Source organism: Oncorhynchus masou, chromosome 15, assembly GCF_036934945.1.
Source record: "Oncorhynchus masou masou isolate Uvic2021 chromosome 15, UVic_Omas_1.1, whole genome shotgun sequence".
In the NCBI taxonomy this organism is placed as follows: domain Eukaryota; kingdom Metazoa; phylum Chordata; class Actinopteri; order Salmoniformes; family Salmonidae; genus Oncorhynchus; species Oncorhynchus masou.
Window position 1 is genome coordinate 30,543,055 of NC_088226.1, and position 24,180 is coordinate 30,567,234.

General features: G+C 44.2%; 1 protein-coding gene across 1 annotated transcript in view; it reads right to left on the bottom strand.

The window, feature by feature from the left end:
• The window catches only part of LOC135556138 (discs large homolog 1-like protein), a 219,995-nt gene extending 209,226 nt beyond the window's left edge, over nt 1–10,769 (bottom strand). Inside the window, exon 1 of the mRNA XM_064989076.1 lies at nt 10,593–10,769. Coding sequence (XP_064845148.1) covers nt 10,593–10,694 — 102 coding nt within the window. The 5' untranslated portion in view covers nt 10,695–10,769. The remainder of the gene's footprint in view (nt 1–10,592) is intronic.
• Between the last annotated feature and the right edge of the window lie 13,411 nt (nt 10,770–24,180).

Sequence of the window (24,180 nt, forward strand, 5' to 3'; positions counted from 1 at the left end):
TTCATTTTATTGCTTTTCTGAATTTGACCAATCTACTTTGCTGCTAGCTGTTTGTAATGTTTTGTCTGCTGAGAGAGATGTCCTTACATAAATGCTTGGTATGCTTTTGCTGAAAAGCTATTTTGAAATTTGACACGCCCGGTGGATTAACAACAAGCTAAGCTGTGTTTTGCTATATTGCACTTGTGATTTCATGACAATTAAATATTTTTAGTAACTCAATTTGAATTTGGAGCTCTGCAATTCAGCGGATGTTGATGAAAATGATCCTGCTTAACTGGATGGCTGCGTCAAGATATTAAATGAGCATTTATCATTTGCAAAGATAATCCATCCACCTGACAGGTGTTGCATATCAAGAAGCTGATTAAACAATAATGATCATTAAAAAGGTGCACCTTGTGCTGGGGACAATAAAAGGACACTCAAAATTGTGCAGTTTTGTCACACAACACAATGCCACAGATGTCTCAAGTTGAGGGAGCATGTAATTGGCATGCTGACTGCAGGAATGTCGACCAGAGCTGTTTCCAGACAATTGAATGTTCATATCTCTTCCATAAGTCTCCTCCAACATCATTTTAGAGAATTTATGGAAGTCCACTCAGTTTCAAAACCTCAGACCACTTGTATCCACGCCAGCCCAGGACCTCCTCATCTGGCTTCTTAACCTGGGGTATTGTCTGAGACCAGCCACCTGGACAGTTAATGAAACTAGGTTTGCACAACCAAATAACTTTTGCACAAACTGTCAGAAACCGTCTCAGGGAAGCTCATCTGCATGCTCGTTGTCCTCACCAGGGTCTTGACCTGACTGCAGTTTGGTGTTGTAAGTTTCCACTAGATATTGGAACATTGCTGTGGGGACTTCCATTCAGCCATAAGAGCATTAGTGCGTTTGGGCACTGATGTTGGGTTATTAGACCTGGCTCGCAGTAGGTGTTTCAATTCATCCCAAAGGTGTTTGATGGGGTGAGGTCACCAATCTCGACAAACCATTTCTGTATGGACCTCGCTTTCTGCATGGGGCGATTGTCATGCTGAAACAGGAAAGGGCCTTCCCCAAACTATTGCCACAAAGTTGGGAGCACAGAATCGTTTAGAATGTCATTTGTCAAATCAAATCAAATGTTATTTGTCACATAAAACACCATACAGTGAAATGCTTATTTACAAGCCCTTAACCAACAATGCTAAGAAGTTAAGAAGAAAAACGTGTTAAGTAAAAAATTGTTAAAACAAAATAAGAGGCTATATATTGGGGGTACCAGTACAGAGTCATTGTGCGAGGGCACCAGTTAGTCGAGGTAATTGAGGTAATATGTACATGTAGGTAGAGTTAAAGTGAACATGCATAGATAATAAACAGAGAGTAGCAACAGCATATAAAAGTGGTCGGGGTAGCCTTTTGATTAGCCGTTCAAGAGTCGTATGGGAGCTGTTAAGAAGCCTAGACTTGGCACTCCGGTACCGCTTGCCGTACGATAGCAGAGAGAACAGTCTATGACTAGGGCGGCTGGGATCTTTGACAATTTTTAGGGCCTTCCTCTGACACCGCCTGGAATAGAGGTCCTGGATGGCGGGAAGCTTGTCCCCAGTGATGTACTGGGCCATATGCACTACCCTCTGTAGTGCCTTGCGGTTGGAGGTCGTCGAGCAGTTGCCATACCAGGCAGTGACACAACCCATCAGGATGCTCTCGATGGTGCAGCTGTAGAACCTTTTGCGGATCTGAGGACCCATGCCAAATCTTTGCAGTCTCCTGAGGTGGAATAGGCTTTGTTGTGCCCTCTTCACGACTCTTCATGACATGATAGGTTGTTGGTGATGTGGACACCAAGGAACTTGAAGTTCTCAACCTGCTTCACTGCTGCCCCGTCGATGAGAATGGGGCGTGCTCGGTCCTCCTTTTCCTGTATCATCTCCTTTTCCACAATCATCTCCTTTGTCTTGATCATGTTGAGGGAGAGGTTGTTGTCCTGGCACCTCACAGCCAGGTCTCTGACCTCCTCCCTATTGGCCAGGGGTGGGCAATTCCAGTCCTCTGGGGCCCGATTGGTTTCACAGTTTTACTCCAACCCCAGCTAACACACACCTGTGCCATCGGCAACAGTGACTATGGTGGTCTGTTTGAAACATGTTGGTATTACAGACTCAGTTAGGGACAGTTTGAAAATATCAGTGAAAACACATGCCGGTTGGTCAGCGCATGCTCAGAGTACACGTCCTGGTAATCCGTCTGGCCCTGCGGCCTTGTGAATGTTGACCTGTTTAACCTCTTACACTTATGGTGGCGCTATTTCATTTTTGGAAGAAAAACGTTCCCGTTTTAAACAAGATATTTTGTCACAAAAAGATGCTCGACTATGCATATAATTGCTACTGTTCGAAAGAAAACACTCTGACGTGTCCAGAAATACAAATATCTTCTCTGTGCGTGCCCTTTAACGTGAGCTTCAGGCAAAACCAAGATGACTTGGCATCCAGGAAATGACAAGGATTTTTGAGGCTCTGTCTTTCATGATCTCCTTATATGGCTGTGAACGCAAGAGGAATGAGTCTGCCCTTTCTGTCGTTTCCCCAAGGTGTCTGCAGCATTGTGACGTATTTGTAGGCAGATCGTTGGAAGATTGACCATAAGAGACCACATTTACCACGTGTCCGCCCGGTGTCCTGCGCCGAAATTGGTGCGCAAAAGTCACCTGCCAGTATTTTTCCATGGGGCACAGAGAGAGAAGCAAGCTTCCACGAACTGCATGTCAATGAAGAGATATGTGAAAAAACACCTTGAGGATTGATTCCAAACAACGTTTGCCATGTTTGGTCGATATTATGTAGTTAATCCGGAAAAAGTTTCACGTTGTAGGTGACTGCATTTTCGGTTCGTTTCGGTAGCCAGGCGCAATGTAGAAAACGGAACGATTTCTCCTACACACAGACGCTTTCAGGAAACACTGCGCATTTGGTATGTGGCTGGGAGTCTCCTCATTGAAAACATCAGAGGCTCTTCAAAGGTAAATGATTTTGTTTATTTGGTTATCTGGCTTTTGTGAAAATGTTGCGTGCTACATGCTACACAAAATGCTATGCTAGCTTTGCATACTCTTACACAAATTAGTCAATTTCTATGGTTCAAAAGCATATTTTGAAAATCTGAGATGACAGTGTTGTTAAGAAAAGGCTAAGCTTGAGAGCAAACGCATTATTTTAATTTTATTTGCGATTTTCAGAAATCGTTAACGTTGCGTTATGCTAATGAGCCTGAGGCTTAGTCACAATCCCGGATCCGGGATGGGGAGTTTCAAGAGGTTAAAGTTCTTACACACATCGTCTACGGAGAGCGTGATCACACAGTCGTCCATAACTGCTGATGCTCTCATGCATGCTTCAGTTTTAAATGCCTTGAAGCGAGCATAGAAGTAGTTTATCTCGTCTGGTAGGCTCGTGTCACTGAGCAGCTCGCGGCTGTGCCTCCCTTTGTAGTCTGTAATAGTTTGCAAGCCCTGCTACATCCGATGAGCGTCGGAGTCGGTGTAGTATGATTCGATCTTAGTCCTGTATTGACCCTTTTCCTGTTTAATGGTTCGTCAGAGGGCATAGAAGGATTTCTTATAAGCTACTTGGTTAGAGTCCCACTCCTTGAAAGTGGCAGCTCTACCCTTTAGCTCAGTACAGATGTTGTCTGTAATCCATGGCTTCTGGTTTGGGTACGTACGGTGACTGTGGTGATGACATCATGTTAAGGGAATTATTTATCAATGATGACTAATTATGTATACATTTCAATCAGGACTGACTAGTCCAAATGCTATTATGTACTGTACATATATGAATTTTCTCTCTTGCTCCCATTCCCAATTGTACAAAATATAGTCAGAAGTTTAGAACAGTGCCTTGGTACAAATGGATGAACTATCTCTAGACTGTCTAGAATGCTATCTCCACTGACTGACTGACCTTGGCTATAGGCGAGGAGGGAAGGCTCGAGAACTATACTGGTGTATTGAAGAGAGAGAACATTAAGAAAATGCTCACATCATTTTCAGTTTATAACCTGTGGAAAAATGTGTATATAGCAGTACTCTCTTGAACTAAACGCTGTTACTTGACTTTTAAGACCGGGGCTCTGTCCATTCTTATAAAAATATTGGGTCTTACACACCCTTCGAATGCATTGACAGAGTATTTAACTCTGATTGGGAAACAATACAGAGGAATTTAGAATTCCTTTAACACATCATCAATGCACTTATTGATGAAGCCAGTGAGTGATGTGATGTACTCCTCAATGTCATCGGATGATTCCCAGAACATATTCCAGTTTGTGCTAGCAAAAGAGTCCTGTAGCTTAGCATCTGCTTCATCTGACCACTTTCTTATTGACCGAGTCACTGGTGCTTCATGCTTTCATTTTTCTTTGTAAGCAGGAATCAGGAATATAGAACTACTGTATGGTCAGATATGCCAAATGGAGGGCGAGGGAGAGCTTTGTACATGTCTCTGTGTGTGGAGTAAAAGTGGTCTAGAATTGTTTTTCCTTCTGATCCTTCTTAAATGTAAATGTTCTGATTGCACATTTAACATGCTGGTAGAAATGATGTAAAACAGATTTGAGTTTCCCTGCATTAAAGTCCCAGACCACTAGGAGCGCCGCCTCTGGATGAGCATTTTCCTGTTTGCTTATGGCCATATGAAGCTCATTGAGTGCGGTCTTAGTGCCAGCATCCATTTGTGGTAATATGTCGACAGTTACGAAAAATAAAGATGAAAACTCTTGGTAAATAGTGTGATCTACGGCTTATCATGAGATACTCTATCTCAGGCGAGCAAAACCCCTTGTCTCTTGGCTTCCGTAATGAGCCTCACATCAGCTGCTGCTAATCATCTCATTCTCTTATCTTCTCCTTCTCTATCCATTTTCACTTTTCCTCCTTTCCTCTCACTCTTCTCTCTGGATTTCTCTCACTCACTCACTTGTATTTCGTGCTGTACCTCGAGGACCGGGGATACAAGCCATATATATACCTATGAGTGAGAGACTCAGGCTCTTATGTAAATTAGTGTCATGCAGTAGAGTGTAAGGACTGGAGCAGACATGATGTGTGAGGTTTTGAGTCATTGTGCCAGGGCTGGTTTGGGCTGCGTGACTGGAGATTGAGGGAGAGGAGAGAGAGGCCTTCAGTACCCTTCTGGCTATGGGACGCCCCTCTCAGCTCTCTCTCTCTCTCACACACACACACACACACACACACACACACACACACACACACACACACACACACACACACACACACACACACACACACACACACACACACACACACACGTGCAAACCCTGTCTATTTCTGCCCCCGCCTCTCACACACAGTCACATAGCCTGGCATAACAAGCCCAGCTAGACTCACAAAGGACAGAATAGAAATGGTACGTCTGTTTGTAGCCTGCTCAGTTTGTATCATGGTTTGCTATAGCTACAACCTGAGAGCATCTGAGTGGATGGTTAGCTGTTTGACAGGAAGCCACATGGCAGGTTGTACCACTCTGCCATTGCACACGCATGCTGGGGGATTTGTACAGTACGGTAGGTAGGCCCGTCAGATGGCAGCTACACTATACACTCCTTCAAATTTGGCTATTTCAGCCTCACCCGTTGCTGACAGGTGTATAAAATCGAGCATACAGCCATGCAATCTTCATAGACAAACATTGGCAGTAGAATGGCCTCAAGCTCTTAAAGATCTCTACAGATAGGTGTCCCATTGAGCTAATGAGCGCTAATATGATTAGCATGACGTTGTAAGTAAGAAGAACATTTCCTAGGACATAGACATATCTTGTATGGGCAGAAAGCTTACATTTTTGTTAATCTAACTGCACTGTCCAATTTACAATCGCTATTACAGTGAAAACATGCATGTACTTGAAACATGTATATATTGACTAATTAGGCATATTTGGGCAGACTGGGGTGGCAGGGTAGCCTAGTGGTTAGAGCGTTGGACTATCAACCAAAAGGTTGCAAGTTCATATCCCTGAGCTGACAAGGTACAAATCATTCTGCCCCTGAACAGGCAGTTAACCCACTGTTTCTAGGCCATCATTGAAAATAAGAATTTGTTCTTAACTGACTTGCCTAGTTAAACAAAGGTAAAAAAAAAGACTTGATACAACATTTTGAACAGAAATACAATGGTTCATTGGATCAGTCTAAAACTTTGCACATACACTGCTGCCACCTAGTGGCAAACATCTAAATTGTGCCTAGTCCTAAATCAGATAATTGCCTTTATCTTGCATTTCAAAGATGATGGAACAAAAAAAGCAACAGTTGTGTTTTTCTTTGTATTATCTCTTACCAGATATAATATAGTATATTCTCCTACATTAATTTCACATTTCCACAAACTTCAAAGTGTTTCCTTTCAAATGGTATCAAGAATATGCATATCCTTGCTTCAGGTCCTGAGCTACAGGCAGTTCGATGTGGGTATGTCATTTTAGGCAAAAAAAAAATTTAAAGGGTCCTTAAGTGGCCCTGACCTCAGTGGCCCTGACCTCAATCCTGTAGAAAATGTGTGGGCAGAACTGGAAAAGTGTGTGCGAGCAAGGAGGCCTATAAACCTGACTCAGTTACACCAGCTCTATCATGAGGAATGGGCCAATATTCAACCAACTTATTGTGGGAAGCTTGTGGAAGGCTAACCGAAACGTTTGACCCAAATTAAACAATTTAAAGGTAATGCTACCACATACTAATTGAGTGTATGTCAAATTCTGACCCACTTGGAATGTGATGAAATAAAGGCTGAAATAAATAATTCTCTATACTATTATTCTGACATTTCACATTCTTAAAATAAAGTGGTGATCCCAACTAGCGCTAAGTGCATTTTTACTAGGATTAAATGTCAGGAATTGTGAAATACTGAGTTTAAGTGTATTTGGCTAAGGTGTATGTAGACTTCTGACTTCAACTGTACATGCATATGCATGTTCTGTACATACATGCGTACGCACACACATACACACGGACGCAGGCACACACAGCTTTTTTCTGCATACACCCCAGTTCAGTAAGTTGGTTTCAGTGAATGGCCTCAGTCTTTTTCCTGTAGAGCTATGGAGGAGTTGGTGGAACGGAAGAAATGGGCAATGGATCGAACTGTCTCGTCTGTCTGCGCTGTTCTTCATCTCCAGCTCTGTACGCTCTGAGCAGTAGCTCCCCTCCCAATCTCTCTACACACTGACAGCAATGAGACGGGAGGAGGAGGAAGAGGGAAGAGTAAACCTGCAGTCACTGAATAATTGTGATTTATTTAGAAACCTCCAGCAGCAGACAGAGGACACCCAGACAAAAGAGTTTTGTCTCTCGGCTCATCTATTAATTAAGTTACTTGTCTTCAGCAATTCCATATTCAGGTGAACTGCAGCCGCTAACAGTCTCTCCCTTTCTCATGGCTGACGTTTCCTCTAAAAGCCAAACTCCCATCCTGAGCCTTCTCTTATACACCAACCCAGCCTGAGCCTTCCCATATACTTACGCCAACCCAGCAACCAATTACGTACAGAGCATTACATGAACATGTACTCTGGTCTGCACTACACTGCCTTGCTCAGCTCTACCCTACCAGTTAGATTTCAGAGACCAAGACTAACACTGATATGATCCTAACCACACAGCTCTGGTAGTCACTCTGCTATGGGAGGTCCTTTCTTCACTGAAACAGTTGGGAAACAAAGAGTTAGACTCACATAAATAAAACCACCAGTCCACTGTACTGGCCTGCCTTCCTACTAACACTTCTGAGAGATAATTTTCTCCAGTGTAGAGCGAGGCGAGTGTGTTAATTGAGGAATCCGCATGCTTCCCAGCAGAAACAGTTCAGAAGATTTTGTGCATATATTATGACCACACACATTGTGATGTTTTTTGTTTGTTTTGGACTTCAGTAAGGTTTTTTTTTCGATAGTTCGGGCACATTTATTTGAGACAAGCTGAAGTCAGTAGCAAAGGTCTGTGCCCCTTCGTCTGTGATTGGTCAATAGTAGGGATTCGTCAATAAAAACTTCGTTGTCGTTCAATGAGAGACAACTCGTTTACATGCAATTTTTTTCAATGACAAATACTGCACCAACAATCTTAGTTGGATGTAAAATTACACAACTAAGATCTCCTTGGCAAAAAAGTCCAAATTAACATCTTGGCACACCCATCCCTTTAGCGGATCATTTTAGTCAACATCTGCTGAATTGCAGAGCGCCAAATTCAAATTAAATTACTAAAAATATTACATTTTCATGAAATCACAAGTGCAATATAGCAAAACACAGTTTATCTTGTTGTTAATCCACCTGGCGTGTCAGATTTCAAAAAAGCTTTTCGGCAAAAGCATACCAGGCGTTTATGTAGACAAAACATTACAAACAGCTAGCAGCAAAGTAGATTGGTCACGAAAGTCAGAAAAGCAATCAAATGAATCGAATACCTATGATGATCTTCGGATGTTTGCACTCACGAGACTCAGATTATTTTTATATCCAAAATACCTCCATTTGGTTGGTGCGTTATGTTCAGAAATCCACAGGCTCGAGCGGTCACGACGGGGCAGACGAAAATTCCAAATAGTATCCGTAAAGTTCGTAGAAACATGTCAAACATTTTTTACAATCAATCCTCAGGTTGATAATATTTCAACCGGACTGTAGCTTTTCAATAGGAGAGAGAGAAAAAATGTCTGCTCCAAGCTGTTGCGCATGCAAAACTCTGCTGGCACCCAACCATCCACTGACGCGATGTGATCATTCTCGGTAATTTTTCAGAATAAAAGCCTGAAACTATGTCTAAAGACTGTTCACACCATGTGGAAGCCACAGGGAAAGGAATATGGTTGATATCCCTTTAAATAGAGGGAAGGCATTCAATGGAACAGGGAGATTTGTTTCTCTTAGGCACTTTCTGGTTGGATTTTCCTCAGGTTTTTGCCTGCAATAGCAGTTCTGTTATACTCACAGACAATATTTTGACAGTTTTGGAAACTTTAGAGTGTTTTCTATCCTAATCTGACAATTATATGCATATTCTAGATTCTGGGCCTGAGAAATAGGCAGTTTCATTTGGGTATGTGTTTCATCCAAACATCAGAATACTGCCCCCTACACTCAACAGGTTAATGACCGATTTCTTGAGTTATCTTTGATTAATTCTGACTATTTTAAGGAAGTGTATACTGGCAACAGCATCTCAAAATGGACAAACAGTACTACTGCTGCTTTTTCTCATTTCTCAAGCAAAGGTATTTTAAGGGAGTATGTGAGCACACTCGTTTGGTTCGCCTAGCCAAGTTCAGCTAGGCGCCAGCCGAACTGAACCATGCTGATGCCTTTAGCCAGAGTGCTTTAGCTGGAGTGTTATGACATAAGACAGTGAGAGGGGTTAGGAGGAGGGATGGAGGAGGCAGGGAACCCCCCAGAGGAGAGGAACAGAGCGAGAGGTTGTTGCGTAATCAGCGGAAGTAGCTGTTTGGTTTACTGTGTGAGTTTCTAAAGCGGATGACAACACAGGGAGAACACACACACAAAAGCACAAACATGTACAGAAATAGGAGACAGACAGAACGATGGGAAGGCAGCAAAACATATAAGATGGAGAATAATTGTTTTGGATGATTTTAAGAGGCGCTACTGAGGACATGGTAGCATGCTTTATGTGCATCAATATTATGACATGTTAATTATGATGCAGCAAGCATCCTACAGTACATGCGTACTTGGTTTGGCGAGGACATTGGAGTGATACATTCTCTATGTCTGCTTGACTTGATGCAGCAGACTCAAAAACAGCTAAACACACACACACACACACACACACACACACACACACACACAGAGGCTGTCATATGTCAGTGTGTCAGGATTCAGCTTCAGTCTAGCGTGGCCAGAAAATCATGACTAACAACTAACCAGATTAACAATTTGAGCTTCTTAAAGTGAGCACATCACTAGTGTGTGCGTGTGTGAAGGCGCAGAGAGGAAATACAAACATTATTTATGCTTGATGTGATCTTAAAAGCTATGAGGGTCTTAACACACACATACATACATGCACACACAGACACACACACACACACGGTGATTCCTTCTGCTCACAGACTGAGCAGCCTAACAAGAGCTGTTGGAGCATGTGCGTCAGCTCTGTTTGGGTTAACACAGCTCTGTTTGGGTCAACTCTTCCTCCATTTCTCTTTCTCCCTCTGTCACACCATCTTTTTCTCCCTCTCTCTCTTTCCCTTTCTCTCATTCCTTTTATCTCTTTCTCTCTTCTCTTTTACACACATGGCAAATATTACACACAGATCCCATCTGGCAGACTATTACAGTACATTACACAGAGACTCCCTCTTACTCACACACACATGTAAACAAATACTGACCACCATTCATCCATGCATCCCTATATTACTGAGAGTATTCAGACAGTGTGTGTGTGTGTGTGTGTGTGTGTGTGTGTGTGTGTGTGTGTGTGTGTGTGTGTGTGTGTGTGTGTGTGTGTGTGTGTGTGTGTGTGTGTGTGTGTGTGTGTGCTTGTCTCCTACCTTGCATCCGAACATTAGCGAAATGGTGCTGTTGGTGCATGCTACTTTACAGTGGCACAACATTGGTGTAAAACAATCCGAGTGCTTGATGCTGGGTGTCATGGTGTTGTCAGTGCCTGGGCACCTCCATCATGGTTTCTCTCTCTCTCTCTCTCTGCACACCCCCCACCCCCACCCTCCCCACCCCCGAGCCAGGAACCCTCTGTACAACTGTCAGTCTGTCACTCTTTCGGTCTGTCAGTCCTGGCTCTTCCTGCCTCCAGCCTGCTCCTCCTGTCTCTTCTTCATCACAACCACCATCCTCATAATCCTTGAAGGCAGTCAAAGGTAGAGGCAGTCTCTCGTCCTCTCCCTCTCTCCGTCAGTCTCTGTCCTTCCGTCTCACCCGTCTCCCTCCTTACTTAGCACACAGCACAGCACAGCAGTCCCAGTTCTCTATCTGTGAGCCCAGCTCACAGCTCAGCTATCAAAGGCTGTGTCTGTGCCTCTCACTCTACTTCTCTCTCGTTCCCTCGCTCTCTGCTCAGCTGACTCGCGCTTTGCGTTGAGGCAGTCAGATCAATGAGCTCAGAGAGAGAGAGAGAGGGAAGAACCATGGTGGCGGAGAGAGGGAGAGTGAAAGAGAGCCCTGGGCCGGAGGGATGTATGTGGAAGGAGGTGGGGGGGGGACCGTGTGTTCTCTCTCATCCTGCGTTTCCACTCATTCCATCACTACCTCTCCACCTGCTGCAGTAGAGGCTCTGCCATGACCTGTGCACTCACACACACACACACACACACACATGGGCAGCAAGCAAAGAGAGAGAGAGATTGTATATGAGGGGGAGGGGCTTATTACACAGCCCAGTGGACAGGACTGACCAAACAAACACACTGAACATGAGAGGAGAGGAGAAAGTTACCCAGGAAAGGGAGATGTGATCTCAGCAGTCAAGAGAAACCTATCTACTCTACAACCCGCTGCTGCCCAAGAGCATATCAAAGCAGCACACTCATAGTAAAATTAACCTCTCCCTATAGCACACACTGGAAGCCCGAAGAGTAGAAAGGAGAAAGAGAAGGATGGAGAGGGAGAGGACTGCAAAGATATAGTAGACCCAAACAAATTGTGCACACAACCTTGGTGTCGTTAAACATTTTCAGCTACCCCTAGGGAGCTAAACCTAGACCTAGCCTTAGCCAGAATAACTCAAGTTACGGAAATGTGCAAGTACATGCCAGCAGAGCACCTTGGAGTTAAGTCTTGTAACTTTCTGCAGGGTTTAAGGAGCCTCCAAAGAGGCTGAACATTTTTATTTCTACATGGGGCTGGGCGATATACCGTATTTTACGATATACTGGTATTGTTGTTCCTCAACCACGAGACACTTGAGTCCAGTCTCCATGGTCAATGCAGCACATGCAACAATGTTGATAACAATGATGCTGTTTTCACTTTGCTTCTTAATATAAATCCCCTAGTGTTCTATAATTACACCATTAGTTTGTGTTTCTCTTATACCTGCAAACAGCTAGTTTCTCTTTTCTTAGAAAGTTTGGCTTAAATCTAGGTTAGCCACTAATGCTATTTGCTAGTTACCTGGCTAACAGCCTGGTAATACCAGTGATGGTGGAGACTTAAATCTTCATGTTGTTTGTGCAACAGTATCTTCTAAATCAAAGAGGAATCGAGGGCTTGCAGTTGACGTAGAACGCGTCCTGGCGGCCATGTTGGAAGACCACCACATTTATTCTTCTGACAACAGCAGCCAAGTGGCTACCCCAAACTGCATGACAACAGTGCCTAAAACTAGTTGATTCATCACCACGGTCATTTTCTATAGAGTATTTGGCTGCTTTAACAAGGCAGGAAAGACAACCGAAAAACAAGATGTGTACAGATTACCCTCAATCATGAAACATCATTGGTGACATCTAGATAAGACTCAAGAACTGTCAGAAAAGCGAATAAACCTTTTTGCCTGTCAAGTCCTGAACCCTGACAGCTGTCAGTAACGGGTCTGCTCCGATCATTTCATCACTGGTAAGTCAAGTCTGATCGATTTCGAGTTTAGTTTAGCTCTTAAATTAACCAGGTGTTAATAACAACACTACGTTACCAAAATTACCTATCTAGATAGCTTGTAGTCTAGAAATTAGCATGTGTCGCGTGAGTTTAAAGTTTTGGGGAAGCTATTTTTCACCATCAAAATTAGTCTTTATAACAAAGCATTGCACGCCTCTATTATCACAATTGCAGACAAATGTAATCATACTATTCCTAATGTTTTGAGTAGATTGAATAGTGATAATTTAGGCTATTAGTAAGTGCTTGGTGACATAGGTTTATAGGCTATATCAGGGACGTCTCCTTTGAACTGGAAAAATGTGGCGTGAGATAAACATTTCATGCAATTCTACCTACACTTTATATGACCGGAGAAATTAGCAGAATCTTTTTTAATAAGATGGTAGCCTAGGCCTACTCTACTGACATTGACAACAGATCAATAAAAATGACCTTGAAAAGGGGTTCCTGGCTAAAAGGTATCCAGCGTTTGTCAAATTGTCAAAAGTAATTATTGTGCATTTTAATTAACCCTAACCCTTTTCCTAACCATAACCTAATTCTCCTAACCTGCTGCCTAAATTCTCCTAATCTGCTACGAAATGTCAAATATGACGTTAACTTGACAAAAGCTGGATCGCTTCTAGCCATGACCATGAAAGGGGAGACGCAAATGGTACAATGTGATGTCCATGTAGCCTGGAGGACATTATTTTCCCCGAAAACTCCAGTGGTTATCATATATTCATAAGGTTTTGTGCATTTCAGGAAACCCTAATTATCATTGATAACCAAATGATACATTTTCCCTGCTGTTATGAATAAAGTTATGTATGGACATTACAGCATAGGAAAAAGGTCTCGATGGGATATGACAACCTGCTGTGTTGGTTGTTCAACCCCAGCAATAGATGTAATCTTTATATGACACCTGAATGAACTAAACAGAACCAAATAATTAAGAGCCCTGATGGTATAGGTGACCTGAAGAAGTGATATTGAGGTTGGCTTTCATTTGTTTATGAACTACTGTAGGTTCATCAGCTGACCTCTTATAAAGACACTCATGTCAACTGGATTCCCACTATGAAGAGAAGCAATGCTGCAGCAGCATCCGTTTCTCCTTTACTACTTTGTCCTTTTCCAGATATGAATGGAGACCATACCTCAATTATATGAGATGGTTGCTATATGCTGTGCTTCAGTCAATCTGAACGATTCTGTTATGCCATTTGTGTAGAGCATCTTCACCTTGTCGTCATGACAAAAGTGCCCCCTTAAACCGTAAGAATATATAAAATATCATTTGGAACGTGTAAAGACTATTGTTTACAATATTGTAAACATACTGTACTTGAAAAATAAGCTATATTGTTGTATGGGTGAAATGAGAAGTATATTGTCATTCTGCTTTCTCTAGCCCCATTGAATAAAACATATTTCTTATAGCCCAACTATTTTAAACACAATTAGCATAGGCAATGTAATTGTTGTGGGAGTCTTAGGCAAACCTTCTTCATTTTCACATTGGCACCTCCAAGTGCCACTCAGACCCTCTTGGAGAAAAGTATCTGGCATAGAACTTGGCAATAGTATGTTTTAATCTCTCTGGGATATTGCAGGGTGCCAAATTCAAAACAACAGAAATAACATAATTAAAATTCCTCAAACATAGAAGTATTTTACACCATTTTAAAGATAACCTTGTTGTAATTCCAGCCACAGTGTCCGATTTCAAAAAGGTTTTACGACGAAAGCACACCATACGATTATGTTAGGTGAGTACCTAGTCACAGAAAAACACATCCATTTTTCCAGCCAAAGAGAGGGGTCACAAAAAGCAGAAATAGAGACGCGTCCTGGCGGCCATGTTGGAAGACCACCACATGAATCACTAACCTTTGATGATCTTCATCAGATGGCACTCATAGGACTTCATGTTACACAATACATGTATGTTTTGTAAATCTCAGTTTACATTGGCCCGTTATGTTCAGTAGTTCCAAAACATCCAGTGATTTTGCAGAGAGCCACGTCAATTTACAGAAATACTCAAAATAAATATTGATAAAAGACACAACTGTTATGCATGGAATTTTAGATCCACTTCTCCTTAATGCAACCGCTGTGTCAGTTTAAAAAAAAAGCTTTACGGAAAAAGCACACCATGCAATAATCCGTGTACAGCGCTCAGACACAAAAACAAGCCATACAGATACCCGCCAAGTTGTGGAGTCAACAAAGGTCAGAAATAGTATTGTAAATATTCACTTACCTCTGATGATCTTCATCAGAATGCACTCCAAGGAATCCCAGTTCGAAAATAAATGTTGGATTTGTTCAATAAAGTCCATAATTTATGTCCAAATACCTCCTTTTTTGCGTGTTTAGTACACAATCCAAACTCATGACGCACGGGCAAGTCCAGGTGAAAGTTCAGACAAAAAGTCATATTACAGTTTATAGAAACGTGTCAAATGAGGTATAGAATCAATCTTTGCAGGGGGACACGTCTGGCACTGCAGGATTTGAGTCCCTGGCGGCGTAGTGTGTTAGTGATGGTAGGCTTTGTTACTTATGTTCCCAGCACTCTGCAGGTCATTCACTAGGTCCCCCGTGTGGTTCTGGGATTTTTGCTCACCGTTCTTGTGATCATTTTGACCCCACGGGGTGAGATCTTGCGTGTAGCCCCAGATCAAGGGAGATTATCAGTGGTCTTGTATGTCTTCCATTTCCTAATAATTGCTCCCACAGTTGATATCTTCAAACCAAGCTGCTTACCTATTGCATATTCAGTCTTCCCAGCCTGTCTTTGGTCTTGGCCATAGTGGAGTTTGGAGTGTGACTGTTTGAGGTTGTGGGCAGGTTTCTTTTATACTGATAACAAGTTCAAACGGGTGTCAATAATACAGGTAATGAGTGGAGGACAGAGGACCCTCTTAAGAGAAGAAGTTACAGGCCTGTGAGAGCCAGAAATCTTGCTTGTTTGTAGGTGACCAAATATTTACTTTCCACCATAATTTGCAAATAAATTCATTTAAATTCATAAAAAATCCTACAATGTGATTTTCTGGATTTCTTTTCTCGTTTTGTCTGTCATAGTTGAAGTGTACTTATGATAAAAATTACAGGCCTCTCTCATCTTTTTAAGTGGGAGAACTTGCACAATTGGTGGCTCACTAAATACATTTACATTTTACATTTAAGTCATTTGGCAGACGCTCTTACTTTTTCCCCACTGTACATTGTCTAATGGCATCATTTTTAAAATGAGAAGATACAGTTGAAGTTGGAAGTTTACATACACCTCAGCCAAATACATTTAAACTCAGTTTTTCACAATTCCTGACATTTAATCATAGTAAAAATGCCCTGTCTTGGATCAGTTATTTTAAGAATGTGAAATGTCAGAATAATATTTGAGAGAATTATTTATTTAAGCTTTTATTTCTTTCATCATTCCCAGTGGGTCATAAGTTTACATACACTCAATTAATATTTGGTAGCATTGCCTTTGAATTGTTTAACTTGAGTCAAACGTTTCAGGTATCCTTCCACAAGCTTCCCACAATAAGTTGGGTGAATTTTGGCCCATTCCTCCTGACAGAGCTGGTGTAACTGAGTCAGGTTTGTAGGCCATGTTGGCACAACTTTGGAAGTATGCCTGGGGATGTCAAGCAAAGAGGCACTGAGTTTGAAGGTAGGGCTTGAAATACATCCACAGGTACACCTCCAATTGATTCAAATGATTTCAATTAGCCTATCAGAAGCTTCTAAAGCCATGACCTCATTTTCTGGAATTTTCCAAGCTGTTTAAAGGCACAGTCAACTTAGTGTATGTAAACTTCTGACCTGCTGGAATTGTGATACAGTGAATTATAAGTGAAATAATCTGTCTGTAAACAATTGTTGGAAAAATAACTTGTGTCATTCACAAAGTAGATGTCCTAACCGACTTGCCAATACTATAGTTTGTTGACAAGAAATTTGTGGAGTGGTTGAAAAACTAGTTTTAAAGACTCCAACCTAAGTGTATGTAAACTTCCGACTTCAACTGTACAAAACCTTGTTGAGAGCATATCCAACTCACAATCTCTTAGAAAAAGATATATTAACTATTAGAACAAAGACTTAAAAATGACTGAGGTTGGCACAAGATGGAGGAAGAGTTGGAGCATAACTAACGAAATTACAGTAAAAAAAATGTATGTTTAGTCCAGGATAAACTAATGTATAGAATATTGTTATGAGCTTGAGTGAAGACCCAAAAGCGGTTTTAACAGAAAACAGAGTTCTTTAATGAAAATACAGGAATGGCATAAATCCTCTTCCAACGTTGTCAGCGGAACAAAAAGAACGTTAGTATAGTGCAGGATGCTCCTGCCAGGCAGACTCCGACAGGACAGGACAAGGTGGAAGCAAACGAGACGACAGCTTGCTTCTGGCATCAAAAAACACAAACAAGAATCAGACACTGAAAGTAGCAGGAACAGAGAGAGAAATAGAGACCTAATCAGAGGGGGAAGAGAGAACAGGTGGGGAAGAGTGAAAGAGCTAGTTAGGGCAGATGTAGAACAGCTGAGGAATGAGAGACAGAGAAGGTAACCTAAAAAGACCAGCAGAGAGAGAGAATGAAGAGAAAGGACAGGAACAGACATAACAAGACATGACAGTACCCCCCCACTCACCGAGCGCCTCCTGGCGCACTCGAGGAGGAAACCTGGCGGCAACGGAGGAAATCATCGATCAGCGAACGGTCCAGCACGTCCCGAGAGGGAACCCAACTCCTCTCCTCAGGACCGTACCCCTCCCAATCCACTAGGTACTGATGACCACGGCCCCGAGGGCGCATGTCCAAAATCTTACGAACCCTGTAGATGGGTGCGCCTCGACAAGGATGGGGGAGAGGGACGAGCGGGGGCGCGAAGAACGGGCTTAACACAGGAGACATGGAAGACCGGGTGAACGCGACGAAGATAGCGCTGGAGAAAAAGTCGCACTGCGACAGGATTAATGACCTGGGAAATACGGAACGGACCAATGAACCGCGGGGCCAACTTACGAGAAGCTGTCTTAAGGGGAAGGTTCTGAGTGGAGAGCCATACTCTCTGACCGCAACAATATCTAGGACTCTTGGTCCTACGCTTATTAGCGGCCCTCACAGTCTGCGCCCTATTACGGCAAAGTGCCGACCTGACCCCCTTCCAGGTGCGCTCGCAACGCTGGACAAAAGCTTGAGCGGAGGGGACGCAGGACTCGGCGAGCTGAGATGAGAACAGCGGAGGCTGGTACCCCAGGCTACACTGAAAAGGGGATAGACCGGTAGCAGACGAGGGAAGCGAGTTGTGGGCGTACTCTGCCCAGGGGAGCTGTTCTGACCAAGATGCAGGGTTACGAAAAGAAAGACTGCGTAAAATGCGACCAACAGTCTGATTGGCCCGTTCGGCTTGACCGTTAGACTGGGGATGAAAGCCGGACGAGAGACTGACGGAAGCCCCAATCAAACGGCAAAACTCCCTCCAAAATTGAGACGTGAACTGCGGACCTCTGTCGGAAACGACGTCAGACGGAAGGCCATGAATTCGGAAAACATTCTCGATAATGATCTGAGCCGTCTCCTTAGCAGAAGGGAGCTTATCGAGAGGAATGAAATGAGCCGCCTTAGAGAATCTATCGACAACCGTAAGAATAACTGTCTTCCCCGCTGATGAAGGCAGTCCGGTGATAAAATCTAAAGCGATGTGAGACCACGGTCGAGAGGGAATGGGAAGCGGTCTGAGACGGCCGGCAGGAGGAGAGTTCCCAGATTTAGTCTGCGCGCAGACCGAACAAGCGGCGACAAATCGACGCGCGTCACGTTCCCGAGTGGGCCACCAGAAACGCTGGCGAATGGAAGCGAGCGTACCCCGAACGCCGGGGTGGCCGGCTAACTTGGCAGAGTGGGCCCACTGAAGAACGGCCGGACGAGTAGGAACGGGAACGAACAGAAGGTTCCTAGGACAAGCTCGCGGCGACGGAGTGTGAGCGAGTGCTTGCTTTACCTGCCTCTCAATTCCCCAGACAGTCAACCCGACAACACGCCCCTCAGGGAGAATCCCATCGGGGTCGGTGGAGACCTCAGAAGAACTGAAGAGACGAGATAAAGCATCAGGTTTGGTGTTTTTTGAGCCCGGACGATAAGAAATAACAAACTCGAAACGAGCGAAAAACAGAGCCCAACGAGCCTGACGCGCATTAAGTCGTTTGGCTGAACGGATGTACTCAAGGTTCCTATGGTCAGTCCAAACGACAAAAGGAACGGTCGCCCCCTCCAACCACTGTCGCCATTCGCCTAGGGCTAAGCGGATGGCGAGCAGTTCGCGATTACCAACATCATAGTTACGTTCTGACGGCGATAAGCGATGAGAGAAAAACGCGCAAGGATGGACCTTGCCGTCAGAGAGAGAGCGCTGAGAAAGAATGGCTCCCACGCCCACCTCTGACGCGTCAACCTCAACAACAAACTGTCTAGAGATGTCAGGTGTAACAAGAATAGGTGCGGATGTAAAACGATTCTTAAGAAGATCAAAAGCTCCCTGGGCGGAAACGGACCACTTAAAGCACGTCTTAACAGAAGTAAGGGCTGTGAGAGGAGCTGCCACCTGACCGAAATTACGGATGAAACGACGGTAGAAATTAGCGAAGCCCAGAAAGCGCTGCAGCTCGACGCGTGACTTAGGAACGGGCCAATCAATGACAGCCTGGACCTTAGCGGGATCCATCTTAATGCCCTCAGCGGAAATAACGGAACCGAGAAAAGGGACAGAGGCGGCATGAAAAGTGCACTTCTCAGCCTTCACATAAAGACAGTTCTCCAAAAGGCGCTGGAGGACGCGTCGCACGTGCTGAACATGAATCGAGAGAGACGGTGAAAAAATCAGGATATCGTCCATGTAAACGAAAACAAAAATGTTCAGCATGTCTCTCAGGACGTCGTTAACTAGTGCCTGAAAGACAGCTGGAGCGTTAACGAGGCCGAAAGGAAGAACCCGGTATTCAAAGTGCCCTAACGGAGTGTTAAACGCCGTCTTCCACTCGTCCCCCTCCCTGATGCGCACGAGATGGTAGGCGTTACGAAGGTCCAATTTGGTGAAAAACCTGGCTCCCTGCAGGATCTCGAAGGCTGAAGACATAAGAGGAAGCGGATAACGATTCTTAACTGTTATGTCATTCAGCCTCGATAATCCACGCATGGGCGCAGGGACCCGTCCTTCTTCTGAACAAAAAAAAACCCCGCTCCGGCGGGGGAGGAGGAGGAGACTATGGTACCGGCGTCGAGCGAAACCGACAAATAATCCTCGAGAGCCTTACGTTCGGGAGCCGACAGAGAGTATAATCTACCCCGGGGGAGTAGTTCCCGGAAGGAGATCAATACTACAGTCATACGACCGGTGTGGAGGGAGAGAAGTGGCCTTGGAACGACTGAACACCGTGCGCAGATCGTGATACTCCTCCGGCACCCCTGTCAAATCGCCAGGCTCCTCCTGTGAAGAAGAGACAGAGGAAACAGGAGGGATAGCAGACATTAAACAGGTTACATGACAAGAAACATTCCAGGATAGGATAGTGTTACTAGACCAATTAATAGAAGGGTTATGGCGCACTAGCCAGGGATGACCCAAAACAACAGGTGTAAAAGGTGAACGAAAAATTAAAAAAGAAATGGTTTCGCTATGATTACCAGAGACAGTGAGGGTTAAAGGCAGCGTCTCACGCTGAATCTTGGGGAGAGAACTACCATCTAAAGCGAACAAGGCCCTGGGCTCCCCTAACTGTCTGAGAGGAATGTCATGTTCCCGAGCCCAGGTCTCGTCCATAAAACAGCCCTCCGCCCCAGAGTCTATCAAGGCACTGCAGGAAGCAGATGAACCGGGCCAGCGGAGATGGACCGGAAAGGTAGTGCGTGATCCAGAAGGAGAGGCCTGAGTAGTTGCGCTCACCAGTAGCCCTCCTCTTACTGATGAGCTCTGGCCTTTACTGGACATGAGGTGACAAAATGACCAGCGGAGCCGCAGTAGAGACAGAGGCGATTGGTGATTCTACGTTCCCTCTCCTTGGCCGAGATGCGAATACCCCCCAGCTGCATAGGCTCAGCATCCGAGCCGGCGGAGGAGGGTGGCAGTGATGCGGCAGGTGGCAGTGATGTGGAGAGGGGAGCAACGGAGAACGTGAGCTCCTTTCCACGAGCTCGGCGACGAAGATCAAACCGTCGCTCTATGCGAATAGCGAGAGCTATTAAGGAGTCCAGACTGGAAGGAACCTCCCGGGAGAGGATCTCATCCTTAACCTCGACGTGGAGACCCTCCAGAAAACGAGTGAGCAAAGCCGGCTCGTTCCAGTCACTAGAGGCAGCGAGAGTGCGAAACTCAATAGAATAATCCGTTATGGATCTATTCCCCTGACATAGGGAAGACAGGGCCCTGGAAGCCTCCTCGCCAAAAACAGAACGGTCAAAAACCCGTATCATCTCCTCCTTAAAGTCCTGATACTGGTTAATACACTCAGCCCTCGCCTCCCAGACTGCCGTGCCCCACTCACGCGCCCGTCCGGTAAGGAGAGAAATGACGTAGGCGATGCGGGCTGCGCTCCTGGAGTAAGTGTTGGGCTGGAGAGAGAACACCACATCACACTGAGTGAGGAATGAGCGGCACTCAGTGGGCTCCCCAGAGTAACACGGCGGGTTGTTGATCCTGGGCTCCGGAGACTCGGAAACCCTGGAAGTGGGCGGTGGATCGAGGTGGAGTTGGTGAACCCGTCTTGTGAGGTCGGAGACTTGGACGGCCAGGGTCTCAACGGCATGTTGAGCAGCAGACAATTCCTCCTCGTGTCTGCCTAGCATCGCTCCCTGGATCTCGACGGCGGAGTGAAAAGGGTCCGGAGCCGCTGGGTCCATTCTAGGTCTGATTCTTCTGTTATGAGCTTGAGTGAAGACCCAAAAGCGGTTTTAACAGAAAACAGAGTTCTTTAATGAAAATACAGGAATGGCATAAATCCTCTTCCAACGTTGTCAGCGGAACAAAAGAACGTTAGTATAGTGCAGGATGCTCCTGCCAGGCAGACTCCGACAGGACAGGACAAGGTGGAAGCAAACGAGACGACAGCTTGCTTCTGGCATCAAAAAACACAAACAAGAATCAGACACTGAAAGTAGCAGGAACAGAGAGAGAAATAGAGACCTAATCAGAGGGGGAAGAGAGAACAGGTGGGGAAGAGTGAAAGAGCTAGTTAGGGCAGATGTAGAACAGCTGAGGAATGAGAGACAGAGAAGGTAACCTAAAAAGACCAGCAGAGAGAGAGAATGAAGAGAAAGGACAGGAACAGACATAACAAGACATGACAGAATATATTATACAAGAGAAAAAAATCCACAAATCATACAATACAACGGTATGTCTTGTCTTTATTGTAAAACGAATAATGACTCAATAATCCACTCTTTCTGGGAATACTATAAACTCCAGAAGTTGTGGGCGGAGCTAGAGCGTTGGCTGTTAGAAGTATTATAATGTAAACTTACTTTTAATCCATCTCAATGCATATTTCAAGGCATATGGGGGTGATATTGAATGGGCTGGACGATTCTCTTCTCATCACTCATCTTGAAAAAAACTGTCCTGTCTTTGGCATCAGTAAAGTGAAGACTGTTATTTTATCAAATCAATTCTCTGTAATTATTATTATGTGATTAAACTAATCATGTAAATGCAATTAACTAGGAAGTCAGGGCACCAAGGAATATCTTCAGATTACAAAGTTATAATTTTCCTACTATAACTCATCAGATATTTTAATATTTGATAAATTAGTCTTCTAATGAATGAATGATTCTTTACCTCATGTTAGTCTTATTCCAAACGTTGTAAATTGTAGGTTATCTGCACGAACCCAGCCTTTACTATGAATCATCCATACACCATTTGTCTTAATCATTTATTTACTAACTAACTAAATAATCACAGAAATGCATAAACAAACAACACAGTAGATATGATTACAAGGAAATGATACGGGAGGTTCCCTAGTGGGCTAAACCGATATGACGGCTTGGCGGACAAAAGAGAAGTGGGTGTGGACTGAAAAGGGCGGGAAAGACAAAAGGAGTCACTAGACAGTTGATAATTATATATTCATTGAAATGCTAATCCTTTGCACATGAACGCTCACTCATTCGGGAATAACTGCAATCAATATATATTTACGCCCAGTGTGTCGTCGTGATCTCTGTTGGAATCGGCAGTCTGCGGAGAGTCCGTTCATCAGAGCGTTGTTTCGGTATGATATGTTGGATAAATTAATAAAGACAGACACCAATTTCTGGTTCAATAGCCTTGTTAGTGCATTGTATAACTGAAGTCTGGGGAACAGTCCGGCTAGTCGATTACCTATCAACTAGACTCCGTAACATCATCCTTGTCAATAGAAAGTGCAAACATAAAGGCATAACATTTAAGTTCTTAACAGTCAGGTCATAACAATAGAAAAGGCATTACATTTTCTTTTTACTTCAGTTGTCATCTTCCTTTTTTGATTTAATTTTATTATTTAAGAAAAAATATATATATATTAATTAACCGAGGGCAAGTTAACAGTCCCTTGCTTACAGAGTAAGCCTGTCCGGTGGCTTGCACAGCCGACCCACCCGTGAGTAAGTATTGGCTCTGACAGGGGTAGGATTAGGGGCACGAGCTGGAGAGCTTGGTGGGGTAGAAGCCTCACCTTCAGTTGGCCCATGTCTCAATTCTTCACCCCTTACCCTTAGGCCTGGACTGTGATCCAGCTCATCTAAATGAGTGTATGGCGTATTCTGGTTTGTCTGCTCTGCTACGCGCAGATCCACCCGATTGCGACGATAGAGGGAGCCACCAACATCCACCAGGTAAGAACATGGTGCAACTCTCTGTAGGCATGTGCCCAGCCTCCAAAGTCCTGTGTGGTCTCCCGGGAGCGGTTTCATCCTTATCGTTTCACCCACCTCCAGCTCTGGTAGGTCTCGAGCAGTCCGGTCGTAGAAGCACTTAGCGAGCTTCTTTCTGTGACGCAGTTTGTCCGTGACGCCAACCATGACGCAGGGCTCAAGTAGCTTGTTAGCTACGGGGATGGTAGTCTTCAGACGTCTGGACAGAAGGCGTTGTGCTGGGCTGCTGTCCATGTTTTCGGTGGGTGTGTTCCTCCACTGTAAGATCGCTTTCCATGGGTCGTTGCTGTCGCGCAAGGCCCTGCTTGGAACTCTAGGCAATTTCATTTTTTGAAAAATCGTTTTAAACAAGATATTTTGTCACAAAAAGATGCCATTTGCTTTTGGGTGAAAACACTTGGTGTCCAGAAATACAAAGATCTGGTCAAACGTCCCATTAACGTGAGCTTCAGGCAAAACCAAGATGAGATGGCATCCAGTGAATTGTGGGCCATTGTCCGTGATTACCTTGTCAGGCTGACCTTTTGCAAACTGCGCCTTGCAGCGCTTTATGACCATCTCTGCAGACAAGATCATTGGAAGATTGA